Genomic DNA, 14,457 nt, shown 5'->3' with positions numbered 1-14,457 from the left:
TGAGAAACTTTCACGTTTTAATGAGATTTCACGAGAAAGTTTGTCCTATGAAATGCAAAATTCATTAAAAAGAGAAAGTTTCTTGTTAATCTGAGATATAAACTTTTGCATTTTAGCAGGTTTTATTACTCATTTTAACAGAAAATTTTGTTGTAACGAGAAACTTTCATGTTTTATGATATAAAACTCGTTAAAATGAAAAGGTTTGTCTAAACGATATCCAAAGCTCAATAAAAAAAGACTGTTTCTTATTCAAACAAGATATAAAACTTGTTTTTAGGAAAAACTTTCTCGATTCAACATGTTTTCGCTCTAGAGAAAGTTTTTCTGTTTAAACGACAAGCTGTTCCAGAATTTATTTTCCAATCTCTGGCAGTCAAACATTTCCGTAATGAAGCGATGCAGCGACCACAAACCAATCACAACCAAGACAAACTGCTTCAAGCACCACGACTCTGCCTGCAGCAGCAACAAGTGATGTGATGAAAAGTATTTTTCGGTGCTTCATGAAACGTAGAAACCAAAACCCAAACAGGCAGCGAGAAATTAAATCTGTTCCAGTCAGTCTCCTACTGAAATGAAGCTGGAAGAAAAGTGCAGAACATGGAAAATATCCCGTCCTGGTCCTGGAGGTTTCACTGAAAGCTGAACAAACCATCATCTGTGACTCAGGCTTGTTGTTGTTGACATTCATGCAGAACCAGAACATGTTGCTGCCTGCCGGCTGCCGGGAAAAAGGCACCGCAGGCAAAACCTGGATGAATGCGCCGTTCCTGGGAACGGTCCAGCTCAAACACACTATAGCATCATTTTTACTCACACACACACACACACACACACACACACACACACACACACACACACACACACACACACACACACACACACAGAGCCTGAGACTGAGAGGGAAACGTTGTTTGTTCAGGTGGAGGAGGAGCTCAGCGCTTTCATCCCGTCCACCTGAGTACATACTGGACCGGCTCCGTTCAGCTGCGTTAGCTCGGAAGATCCAGACATGGAGAAAAGGAAAGTTTCTGCTTTTTCAGCTTCAGATCCTACTTTTCCAATGCTGCTTCTTCATTTAGGTTTCTGCACAGTTCTGTAAAAGGACTTTGACTAGGCCATTGCAACACCTTGATTCTTCCCTTTTACAGTCAATATCTCAGATTTGTCTCTAGTTCAGACCTCTGCAATCTTTACTATCCAAACATTTCTTCCCTCAGTCCAGCTTGTTTAAAATCACTAATGTGACATTTGGAAAAAACTTTATATCTGTACATAAATATCTACTACAGGAAATTTGGAACCTTATTATATGAAATACAATCTTCGTTCAATTTCCAGGGTTTAAACAAAATTTTAAAAAACGTTTAAATCAATACTTTTGGTACTTTTAGTGTCACTATGTTGTGAGAGTTTAATTTTAATAATGAACTGAACTTGATCTGATTAATCAGTCCAGTTAATAAAACTTTAGAGCTGCTAATGTTACACGACGTTTGGAAAAAACATTTTATGATAAATATCTAAATGCAATACCTTCCTAAAAGAAATACAATTTTATTTAAGTTTTTGTTTTTTAACTGAAGAGAAACAAAACTTTTGCCCAGAAGAGAAAATATAATTTTTTTCTGTGGAAATTAATGCAGAGAAAATGAATAAAAAGACCTATAAGAATAGTTTTGGTACTTTTGGCAACATTCTGTTGAGTTTCATTTTTACAATGAACCGAATCGTGTTAAGTTAATTTATAATGAATTTATGAACAGATTTTTTTGCAAAATGCATCGAGACGAATCTGCTGGGAATATCAGCAGGATTCTGGGAAATTTCCTTCTTGGGAATAATCCAGCGTTCTCTAGAGAAGCAAAACGTTGATTCTTTAATAAGCAGATATTTAAATAATTCCTAGAAAAAGTTCAAGGCTGGACTTTTTGTTTTAGTTTAGTTCATCTTTCTGCAACCTTCATCATATTTAGTCTAGAAATCTGAAACTGGAGGTCAAGATGAATCAGAGCCAGACAGAAGACAGAGACGGGTTTAATCTGTTAATGTGCATAAAAATAACTTTATTTCCAATAATAAATCAGAACCTGCATGTAGAAACCAATGATTCATTGGCTTCTTCGCTCCACTGGTGTTTGACATTAAGCAGCAGAACTTTCTCTCCACGCCGACCGCCCAGACCTGGGAACGACGGACAGTTTTATTTTTCCCAACTCCTAATCTCAGAGCTCCGCCCCCCGGCGCCGCCAGGCGTCGAGGTCGGCTCGCTCCTGCAGAACCTCCTGGACTCGCCCACGGCGTTTCGTTCCAGAAACAAAAACCGGAAAAATAAAAGAAGGTCAGGCCCAGGTCTGCTGCCGTCAACGCGGCTCAACATCCCCTGAATATCGAGATGAACCACATGATTTCTCCTTCTACACATAAAAACAGCATAAAACATAAATATGAAAGCAAAAAAAATGTCTAAAAGATAAAAGAAATTCTTACAAAATAAATCGTTTCAAAACTAGGACTCTGAAAATCAAACTAGTGTGTATAAAACTTTGAGAATCACATGTACAACAGCTTAAAGGGCCAGACACCCAAACCTGAAGGAAGGCAATAAAATTATTTGACAGTTAAATTAATACAAAAAGGGAAATTGATCTAAAGCAGAAAAACAAACGAGGAGGATGAGAGTTAGTATAAAAAAAAAACTTTACATTTACAGTTGATCACATGAGCGTTACCGTGGGAAACACAAACTATTTGGCATTTAAATATTTGGTAGATATTTCTGCTGCCAGGAAGCGGCCAAAGTACCAACCGTCAGATACGTTTTACTGAAGGACTATTTACAGGTCGGATCAGTCTGGGTCCGGCCGTCTCCGCCAGAGAAACACCAGCTGCATTGAAGAAATGAATATTTCTGCTTCAGATTTGCTCGTGGAGTCTCAGGCTGACTGGAGAAAACGGTCGGTGTAGCTTATCGAGGAAAGCCCTGACGGAAAAAAACAACAGAACCAAAACGAGACGGAAAGGTTTTCCAGAACCTCCAGGATGTGGAGAAAACGGAGGACTTTCACCTTCCACCCATCGGATTTGTGAATGAAAGGGGGATTCGAGTCACGCGAGTCGGGGTGCAACCATGGAAACTCCTCAGAAAATTAATTTCTGCTAAACGTTTGTCCCAAACTGGAGGCACGGCGGTGATCATTCCTAAACATCCTGAGGATTTTCACTCCTTCCCAGCAGCGGAGGCGCTCTGCGTTTTCCCGCCATGACCCGGGTCGTTCGCGCCGGATCATCGGGCAGGAAGGGAAACGGACCCGAGGAATCGGAAGCTCGTTTTAATTAAAAATCTTCTACAGAAGAGAGCAGAAACAAAAGCAGGCCTGCCTCTGGGACTCCAGCAGATAAATTAAAAATATTAACATGATTGTGATCTCTAACAGCAAAGCTAACGGCTACACGCCTTTTCAAAATAAAAGCAGTCTGAAAAACTTTTCCATCACAAAAAAAGAAAGGAGACAGAAACTGCAGACTGAGGAAGACGAGTGAATAAATAACATCTGTTAGTGTTTAGCAGGAAAAGTTCATTCTGTTGTTTTTTTCCTCTCAACTTGATCCGGGAAACACGGCGTACCGCAGCGGAAAAGCTCCAACCTGCCAGGAAACTCAGCCTCTGATTGGTCAGTGAGATTCGTACGCATCAGGAGGCGGAGTCAGTCAATCGGTCGAGGCGTCGGGGATTCATCCGACGCCACGCCGCTGAAGAAACACGAGGTGATGAAGATGAGGCACTGCAGGGCCGCCGGTCGGCCCGTCGGGTTTTTACGGCTGAGGTGTGTGTGTTTGTGTGTATGTGAGGTCAGGGAGGAAGGAGGCGGGGCTAGGGGCGGGGCCTACGCGTAGATCTCTGTGGTGGGGGCCTTCTTGTAGATGGGCTTCTTCCCCAGGTCGTAGCTGCCTTCGTCCTTCTTCTTCATGCGGTAGATGAGCAGGAGGATGAGGAGCACGGCGAACATGAGGCAGACGGCGCAGCCCGCGATCACAGCTGCAGCGGACAAACAAAAACACACATTTTATTTCATTTAATCAAACACAAGACTCCCTAAAATAGACTTTACATCAGCGGTGTGCAAAGTCTGGTCTGAGACCTAAAACACAAAATTCCTGGTTTTTCCTTTAATTCTGCAACAGTTTGAATCACTTTGATGATCTGGGTCTTAAATGATTCACAGATTTGTTTTTTGTTGACAAAACCTAAAAAACTGGGAAAAAGTTTGGACACCATTGATTTAAACGCTAAAACCAATTTAATTTAAAATGATTTAAATGTTCTAAAGTATTTTTGCTCCATTATGTCTGTTTTAAATAAAATTATTGGGGAATAAAACAGTCAGAGTGTGAGGCGAGAAATCAGGACATGATGCGTAAAACAGACTTCAAAATAAGAGCATGAGTATAAACATATAAACAGCCGATGACCAAACTTCAACACAGATTGTTTAATTTTACAAAACAGCAGAATAAAATATGGATTTATCTGGAAAGATTCATTTAGGGGTGTAAAATGGGCAAAACTGAGCTGAGTGCCAGCGGGTCGGCGAGCCGGTACCGACCTGCCAGGACCTCCGTCTTGTTGAAGATGCTGTCCCCTTTGGCCTGGGACATCAGGACGTTGGACGGGTTCTCCTCCTTGGTTTCGGGTTCGCTGCCCAGCGGAGGAATCTCGTTTCTGTTCTTCACCAGGTCGATCTCGCTGTCTTTTGGTCGCGCCGGGTCCGGCAGGTCAGGGATCCTGTTATCAAAGTCGGGCTGCAGGGGAAAACAACCGGGTCAGAACTCGTTCCAGAACCTCACAGAACCTGCATTCAGAACCGTTCTCACCTTAGCTGAAGGTCTGGACTCGGTTTCTAAAGAGAATGAAAAAAAATATTTTAGATCCAAGCAAAACTTAAAGAACGTTTCGTTTTTAAGAACCAGAACCGACCTCCTTCTCCGGATCCGGACACGTCATCTTCATCGTAATAATCGTCATCTTCATCGTCTATGAAACCAAAGTCGGAGCCGTTCGAAGAGTCTCCCGATGCCTCCAGGTCGCCGCCGTCCGTCGACATGGCAACCGTCTGCGTGGTGCTCATGGGCATCCATGTCTCCGTCTCCCTGACCTGCTGGGACACAACGGACGGTTCAGGAAGGATTTCATTTCCAAAACTACAGATCCAGAATTCCCGGGAACCTTTACACATCCAGATCCAGGAATCATCACCGACCGGACCGGACCGGACCGGACGGCACTTTAATCACATTTCAGGATCCCACTGACTGCAGACACAGACCTCCATCAGCCTGATTAACGAACACACACACACACACACACCCACAGTTAATCAGCTTGAAGGTTGAAGCTGTGTGTGTGTGTGTGTGTGTGTGTGTGTGTGTGTGTGTAACAATGACAACAGGAATTCCCAACCAGCTGCTAAAGGCTCAAAGCAGGAAACGGTTCAGCTCCCAGAGGAAGGAAGCAGAGATGAAAAACTTCATTCTAAATATTTTTCATCAGCGGGAGAAAAATCCTCTCAGTGGTTTTAAATCTGTAAACTGGGAATTCTCAGCCGGAAAACGGGAAAACATGCAGTGCTAACTTGCAGCCAAACTTCAACAGGATTCCTTGTTCCAGACGTTTTCCTCAGAGACTCATTCCTCACAGCTGCAGAGCTTCTCAGGACAAAACCACTCCTGCTTTCACTTCTTCCTGGTTCTGACTTCAAACCGACCGGCGCTGGTATCAACAGAACCAAACGAGTCCGCTGAACGGATAATTCCCGACTGCTGCGGTTTAGTAAGTCAGTTCGAACCAGTTAAGGGAACTGAACCCGAGAGCAGATTTAACTGAAACAGGAATGAAACTTTGAGCTTTTTCAGTTTTTATATATATAGAAACAGGAATTTCTCGGAATAAAAGTCGACCACAAACACCACATCCTCACGGGCCGGGCCAGCAGCGCCGACGTCATGGTTCTGGTAATCGCTTCCATGTGAGTTCTGCAGCGACGTGTCGATGAACACGGCTCTGGAGCCGACTCCGTCTTCACACCGGAGCAGCCATTTTCCTCTCGTGGTACCTTCACCCTGATTGGGAATGTTTTCAGGAAGTTCTGGAAGTGCCGTCGGCTCAGAGACCCGTTTCCGACCCTGCAGGCGGTTCTGCCTCAGACGTAAGAAAGCGGTGACTCGTGGCTCTGCGTTTCCTCATCCCGAGTCGGGCTGCAACATGCCTGCCGAGTTACGTTACAGGAATCCCATTCCTTGGACCGGGCTGAGTCAGGTTTCCATGGCGACCCCTCAGGCCTGCTTCTCTTCACGCTGCGGTTTCCAGCAGGTTTAAAGGCCCTGAAGACTGCTTCCTTTTAAAATGATAAACCTTTCCGACTGGCATATTTCAGCCGGATTTAACTGGAAACATTTTGGGTTTGTGAGTAAATATTTATCCCGACTCTGCAACCAGAACTAAAACCAGCAGAACTAAGTAAAGAACAAAAGTTTGCTTGTTCCGGCTACTGGAAGAACGTGGAGCTATTCCAGTTTACTACTGGATTTGGCTCCAGGAAAAATGGAAAGAAAAGAAGAAAATGACTGACATTTCAAATCAGTTCATTTCTAAAGCACCAATTCACAACAAATGTCATCTAGAGGAACTTTACTAAGTAATTTAACAGAGAACATTTTCAGCTCAGCATTTCTACTGACTTTGAAAACATTTGGCAATTTCAGTTTTTACCACAAAATATAAAACACTAATTTACTTGGCTGTTTTCTAAACTTTCAGTTGAATAATGATGAGAACAGGTTTATACTCATGCTCTTATTCTGAAGGGGATGAAGACGTGCTCAGCAGTTCTGTTTGCTGTCTTTGCGTTTTCGTTCGGGTAACTTTGACCTCTTGAATCCAGGGTCCAGTCCGATTCATCAGTTAATGAAAACATTTAGAAATAAATGTTTGACAAAACTGTTCTGTAAACGATCTACCTGCTGATTTTTAAAAATGCATTTTTAGACCCAAATAAAAATGGTTTTCTGCATTAATGAGGGAAGGTTCCCTGGATCCGACCTGCAGACGCTCAGGCAGGTTGATTTGGCTGCAGCCTGTTAATCAGTAACTGGTTGAAACTGAAGATCTTTAATGGTTCATCTGGTTTGGCTTCATTTCCAGTAATGAACGACAGATCAATGCTGCGAATAACTCAGGAAGTTGGGCTGAACTCATTTTGCTTTTAGTTCTGCGCATTTAGACTGAAGCTCAAGGGGTCAAGCAAGACTTCATGTTCCAGTGCATTAGGTTCTGGCCCAGTTAGTTAAACTGGCTCAACTGGCTGGAATCGTCACCATGTTAATGTTTACCATAACAGCTCCTCAACCTGGCGGCCCCTGACCTTTAACCCCCTGCAGTTATGAAACTGGAGTCAGAGCGGCAAGCCGAGGATCATCCCAGTCGGACCCAGGGCGGGAAGACGGGATCCGTTACGCAAGAGGAGACCAGAACCGGGGCGAGTCTGTGACAAAAATAAGCCCAGTGAGGTCCGGAGACACGTTTGGCCTCGGCAGCACCGAGTCGATCCACAGAACATGAAACCCAACAGAATCCACAAACAAAGCCCGTAAACAATAAGATCAGCAACTTTAATGGACGGCGCTATAAATACCGGGCTCCACCCAGCCCGACCCACGGCTCAGGAGATGAAACCGAAGCTGCGTGGACGGCTAACCAAACATGGCTGTTGCCCTGGAAACGCCACCACAACCAACCTCAACTGGCAGATTGGAACCAAATGTGTTGGCGCTCCAGAACAGGAACACAAAGCCGGGACGGCTGCGGTCCAAACATTATGGAGAAGCGGGAATAAACGACACCATGTGCCGCAGAGAGACGATGTTTACTGACAGAAACATCAGCGGCCGTCCGCCTTCGGTTCCGACTGTAATGAGCAGCAGGTGACCCGTAGGCGGATGTGGAGCCGAGCCAAACCAGAACCTTGCATCCAGATGGACCCGACAAACAGGATTGGGGAAACTAAGAAGGGATCCAGAGTTAAAATCTGTTATTTCTCACTCTGAACGGACCTGCAACCCAGACCATCATCATCATTCCGACCCGGATGAACTCCCACCATCCGGACCGTTTCTGCCAAACAGAGCTGCTCTTTGTTCGACTAAAGCTTCTTAATTGCAGAGCTTGTTTGGTCTCGCCGATCATGTGACTCAGAGTTCATTACGTGAATCGCCAGGGATCCAAACGACAGGCATGGCGGAGGAAGGAGCAGAAACTTCCAACAGTCAGACGAAGAAACGGTCGACATGCTGGAGTTTTCCTTCCGCTGGAATGTGGTTGGGAATGCTGCCGATTAAACCGATCATCAGACAAAAGACGAAGTTTGACTGCATTTCAGTCCAACTATTGTAGAAGGTTTATGGGATATTTCGGTATGTTCCTGGACAAAAACTTCATCTCCAGGCTTATTTATGAGAAAACTTTTCAAACACGAATCATTCAGCAGCTTAAGACTAATTATCACCTCCCTCCTGGGCCACCCACGTTCCAGAACAACCCAGTTTGGACCCGGATCCAATCCGTGACAGGGAACAAAGATGTGGACATGCCTCCAGCATGTCAATGAGTGAGCCAACCGGGTCCAACTGAAAACAATCCCTCCATCTGCCGACCCGGAGAGGAGCATCTGCTCCATTCACACAGAGCCGTGGAAACGGCAGGCGGTCGCTACATCCGGCCGTTTTCCCAACCCGGAGGCGCATGACCCCCAACGTCCAGTCGGGCCTTTAAGGATGCGGTTTCAGTCTGGAGCAGAACATCGAGCCCGGTCTTCCTACAACTCCTTCTGGTACTTTTAGCTGGTTCTAATCAGTTGGACTTTCAGGTCGTTTGGTCCAGAAGTAACTCCATCACCAAGTGTTGATGCAGTTACTTCTGAGAAGAAGCAGAAGCTCCAGTTTTTTCCCAGACTTCCTGTTTCATGGCAGCAGACTCAATGGGAAGCGGAGGTTCTGGGCTTAATGGGTCTAATGGGGTTCTGATGAGGATCCTCCTGAGGGAGCTACTGATCTTATCGACGCAGCTTTTATTGGACACTTCCTGCCAACGATGAGACCGTCGGGCCACAATAACCAGATCGGGTCGTTGCTGCAGTAAACCATCCATCACATCCGACGTTTCTCCTCCAGGCAGAACCGTATGAAGACAACCACGCTGAAGAGCTTTTATTGGATGAAAGATGCAGCTGCAGCACTAAAGGTGCATCAGGAAACATCAAATCCATTCAGTGTCAAACAAAAGTCCCAGGAGACGAGAAGACGCGACGGATGGACACAATAAGAGCTTTGACTTCCAGCAGGAAGCCGAGGAACGGCCCAGTTAGAGGCAGTACCTCTGATTCAGAGAAGATGGGTTCTGATTTGTGCTGCTGAGGGAAAATACAGAACATTTAGAATCAGAACATGAACGCATGGCTGGACCAAAGCCTGCTGCAGTCGGTTCTGGTTCTGATCAGAAGGAATCTGCAGCGTATCGTTTATATTCTGATATCTGACCCTGAAACAAACACAGAAATATCAGGCCTGGAGGCACGGCTGGTCCGCTGGGGCTTTATGCTGACTGTCGCTCTGTGTGTGTGTGTGTTCTGACTCAGGAATGTGCCTGGATGTGGGCCGGCTCGCCAGTCGAGGTCTCGGCTGCTCAGTCAGCCACCACATTCCTGTCTCGGCTCTGGAGGAGCCAAAGCAAACCGACGCTCCGAGAACCAACGTCAGCCTGCAGATCCGGCAAGAAAACAGTCTCAGAGTCCCGACCGACTCAGAACTTTCTGGAAAATTACACGCCGACACTCGGCTGATCACAGAAACAGGCCGAGAACCTGCAGCCGAGTTCTGCAGATCCAGTCAGAAACACTCTGATCTGTGTGAGGACATTCACCGAGACACTAACTAATTTGATTTGCTCTCATTTAATGGGGAAAATTCCTCCGAGCTCCACAGCAACAGCTGCGAAAACCAGCAGAACCTGCGTTAGTTTGCTTCCACAGCCAAACACGCCGGTAAACAATAAAACGTCAAGCAGAACCACAGCCAGGCAAATAAACGGAGCGGCAGGCAAACAAATCCAAAACCACAAGTAAAAAAATGACGTTTCTGCAGAGCAGGAGGTCAAATTTCAGCTGAGCAAAACCTCACAGGATCCAGGAGGATCAAATCCAGAGGAGGAAGGAGATTACTGGTCAGTTCTGCTGATGGATGCCGACTGAGTCCCATTCAGTGTCCCGGGACAAACGAAGCAGAATGGAGTTGCAAATCATTTAACTTGTAGAGATTTCAATATATAAAGGGCTATTATAAATAAAATACATTAATATCTCCCAGTGATGTAGGTTCCCATATCAGCTGTTCTGCTCACAATTTATGGAAGCTGGTTTGATGAAATTTAATCTAAACATGGCGGAAAAACGTGAGCTTCCATCCCAACTTTAAGCTTTTTGGCTGAAATATCGGTGTATTCCTTTTTCTAATTTTTAGAAAAAGGATATTTCAGAAGTTTTCTGTTGGTTTTATAGAAGATAAGGGCCGTCACCCAAACCTGTTAATTTAGATGAATCATTACATTTTTATGCATAAATTCTTTTTCTTTGAATGTAACATTTATTTTAAAATGTTTAATTTAACCGATGAACCATTCAGAGTTTCTCCAAATCAGACTGGAAACACGTCTTTGGAAACTGGAATCTGGAGGTGAATCTTACCCAAATGTTTTCTAGTTTACACATATAACCTTTCAGAGACAAAGAGAGGAAACTGAACTGTATCAATGTCTTTACGAGTTTCCGGTCCGCCCGTAAACCCGAAGCACAAACGGCTAACAGCGCTGGACAACGAAGATGCTCCAGCCAGGATTAATTTCTGCTTCCCAAAACAATCTGATGAAGACGCTGGAAAAGTGATAAGCTAACAGGAGTTAGCTCATCAGCAAAGCTGTTCAAGGCTAAAACAGCATCTCAATGCTAAACATGTTTCAGCAACACAGACGTCCTCAAGGCTGCTGTCGGCATAAACAGCCCACATCTCTACAGGATTTGCTTAAAAAAATTTATTTGATGGTGAAATAACTTGAATAACAGATTAAAAACAAGAAATGTGCGTTTGTGCTCATGTGGCCAGTTATTCAATAATGTATTTTGTTGATATACAGTTTAATTACATTGAGATAATAACTCTATAATTAACTTGATTAAAAACTTTAATCCAGTCCAACCACTACAGAAAATGTCCCTAGTCTCCAGAGATCCTGGTTCTGTCCAGAGATCCTGGTTCTGTCCAGAGATCCTGCAGGATTCATGGAAGGACTATAATTACAGTTCTTTGAAAGAAAGAAGAGGGATGAAAGTGATACGGAGGGTTTAAGGCTAAATGCTCCCGTATAGTTCCCGTCGGCGCTGCCAGAGTATGCAGCGGTCGGACCGGGTGGAGGGAGGTCGGGTTCGGCGGCCCGCCAGCACAGCCAGGCAGGACAAAAAGCTCCTCTCTCCGTGCCAACATTCCTGGGCCCAAAAGGATTTTATAGACCAGCGGACAGCAAAGCAGGAACCATTATTACATCCTAGTCATACTATTTATCACGCTCCCCTCCTTCCCTTGGTCCTTTCAACGCGGCGGCTTTCACAGCGCCCCGTCATGCAAAGGAGACAAAAAAGAAAAACTTCCTTTAAAAATCCTGCCTCATTCTCTTGCAAATGATCCGAGAGGCTAAATGCCAAACCAGCCACATTCCTACAAGATCCACCAGAAAGGAACCAACAAGCCGAGGGTTGCTGGATTAACTCCACTGATTAACAGCCTTTAATCTGCATTAATAGAGCCAATTAAAACCAATTTGAGATCAAACCGGAGCGTCATGCCTCAACGAGCTACAGGAAGTTCGCTCTCCTTTACTCTCACATGTGACAATAACCTCTTTATTTAAAGGCAGGATAATTTTCCTCAGATCCTCGGGTGCTTTCCCGTCTCCCACCCCCATCCTGCTCAGGAAGGACCCGTTCCAACTTGTATCCCAACAGGAGCAGAAAACATTCAGGCTGACGAGGCCGGAAAGCTGGAACAGCCGGATGCGTTTGGCTCCATCTCTCCAGACTAAACCGAAACAAACAAAGGTTGGATCCTTCGATTCCAATAACTTCCTGTTTGGTTTCCAGTGGATTAGAAATCCAAGTTAATCCTCAAACACATTCCGATCATTCCCGTGGCTCTGCTTGCATTCAGAGCACGTTCTTTTGTCAGGTGAGAGAACATTGTTATCGATTAGCGAGGAACGCCGAAGTCACATACCAACGATGACCTCAGCAGGAGATGAAAAGGCGGCGAGTGAGAGGGAGGCGGAGGGAAGGCTTTTCAAAGAGCTGGGAAAAGAGGGAAGACAGATGGAGCGACGGGCCGAGGAGGCAACAGCCTGGAGCGTCGCTTACAGAGCAGGAGAAACGGGATGAGGGAAAATGTTTCGGTGGGAAAGCTGTAGGTGTTTCCACACCAGGCCCGGCTAGAAAGGAGCGTCCCCTGTGAAAAGACCCCGAGGCTCTATTGAGATCCCTCCAAGTGTGTAAAATCCCCCAGGGGCCGGTCAAGATCACCAGAGGTCACATTCCAGCATGAAGGAAGAAAAGAAAGGAGGAGGTGAGGAATATCGCAGACTGTAAAAACGAGGTGGATCAGATCATCTTAGAAATTCCTGCCGGCTTTCCGATGATTGAAGACAGGACAGTGAAAACCCAGCAGGCATGCCGCTAAACCTGCCATTACTGCCATTTCCCTCCATTGGTTCAGAGAAGCTGGGAGGAGGAGAGGACTGTGGGTGGCCCGCAGCACCACTCCTCCACCTCCACCCAGAATTATCACTCAGATAAAACACACACAAAAAACAATTAAAGTCACAGTTTTATTTACTAAATCCAGGAGAAATCAACAGAAACCAACCAAATCACATGACCAATCAGCTGTTCCTGCTCGTAGACAACAAGGTCACATGACTAAACCGAGGAACAAGAATATAACTAAAACCTCCAACAGCTGGTCAGAACCAAGAGATGGCGATTCTACTATGACCCAAAGGGAACCCGAACCAGGAACTTTATAGAAGTTGCAACAGGTTGCTGGCGAAACTGGTACCTGCCTCAACAGTTGACCAATCAAAGAAATCCACTCCCGTCCAAAATACCCAGGATTTCCACTTTCATGAGCCCAACGTCTACACCAGAATGACTCACTGGGTCGATTACATCGGGTCAGATTGATCCCGTCAGGGTGCGTCTGACCCAATCTAGATTAAGTAATTTCTGTGTTAATTTGCAAGCCCACAGCATGACACATGGAGATGGATGATCGTCTACCACACTAGACTCATTCAGCATCGGTGTAATCTTGGGAATGTGAGTCTTTTCTTACAAATGTCTTCTCTTACTGAAGGATAATTAATGTTTAAACATGAGTAGGAGCGGGATCAGCTCGTCTGAGCCTGAATCTGACCAACAAACCGTTTGTTAATCTTTACAGACTGAGCTGAGGAAATATTAACAAAACGCTGTTTACGACAGACAGCAGAACATTGTGACATTTCTTTTTGGAGTTTGAAAATGCAGCCAAAGTTGAAAGAAAAGTCTGGATAATTGTTGATTTGGCTTTTTTTTTTTTTTTTACGGGAAAACCTGTTTGGAAATTAGAGGTTCTGGACTGAGGAGAGCTGCTGGATCAGCAAACATCATGGAAAAGCCCAAATCGACACCAAAAAGTCCAGGGAGGGAGTCTGGTTCTTCCAAACCCGCAGCACACAAATTCTTTAGAGATTAAGTCAACCTTTTGGATCTGGGAACACAGGAAGTTCCTGTTTAACTCTTCCCAAATGTTTGGAGGAGGAGGGAAAACTTGCTCTAACCTCCGGATTGTTCAAGTTTCTCCTCAACATTTAAACTAAGATAGACATCTATGAAGTTAGATTAGGTTGGATACTAGATGAAACGTTATCTGGGTTACAACTGAGCGGTTCTGGTTCTGGTTCTGGAGCCGCCCCCCACCCCCTTCCCGATCTGGGCCCCATCTGGGATAATAGGAGCAGGCTGTGGGAGTACGAGCCTGAAAACCCGCAGTTTTACAACAAACCAGAAACAAATCAGCCAAAGTCACAGCTGGACCCGTTAAACCAAGCACAGAAAGCAGTGGGCTCGGTTCGGTTCGGCCTGGATGGACTCACCGACTCTGAGAGGACGGAGGCGGACAGCATCAACACGAGGCACAGGGGGAAAATCATGGCTGTCCTCTCACTTCGCAGCTTGTTTGGATCAGAAACAGGAGGATAAAACTGCGCGGCGCGGATTTTTAACACCTTCTACCGGCTCCGGGTTCGGACTGGTGAGTCTTCAC

General features: G+C 45.2%; 1 protein-coding gene across 2 annotated transcripts; it reads right to left on the bottom strand.

Moving 5' to 3' along the window:
• Nucleotides 1–2,039: 2,039 nt before the first annotated feature.
• On the bottom strand, nucleotides 2,040–14,451 carry LOC102235985 (syndecan-4-like). Of its 2 annotated transcripts, none has more exons than XM_014470055.2 (5): nucleotides 14,288–14,451; nucleotides 4,982–5,162; nucleotides 4,879–4,904; nucleotides 4,611–4,806; nucleotides 2,040–4,042 (listed from the first exon to the last, which is right to left on the bottom strand). In XM_014470055.2, exons 1-5 carry the CDS (start codon nucleotides 14,342–14,344, stop codon nucleotides 3,891–3,893), a joined length of 612 nt encoding a protein of 203 aa, XP_014325541.1. In that variant the 5' UTR covers nucleotides 14,345–14,451; the 3' UTR covers nucleotides 2,040–3,890. The 2 variants fall into 2 exon arrangements, with proteins under 2 accessions (XP_014325541.1, XP_005802564.1); XM_005802507.3 differs by having other exon boundaries at nucleotides 4,982–5,159.
• Nucleotides 14,452–14,457: the final 6 nt, after the last annotated feature.

The sequence above is a fragment of the Xiphophorus maculatus genome, unplaced genomic scaffold (assembly GCF_002775205.1).
Source record: "Xiphophorus maculatus strain JP 163 A unplaced genomic scaffold, X_maculatus-5.0-male Unplaced_Scaffold_BN000175F, whole genome shotgun sequence".
NCBI classification, from domain to species: domain Eukaryota; kingdom Metazoa; phylum Chordata; class Actinopteri; order Cyprinodontiformes; family Poeciliidae; genus Xiphophorus; species Xiphophorus maculatus.
This window is presented reverse-complemented; position numbering and strand designations above follow the sequence as displayed.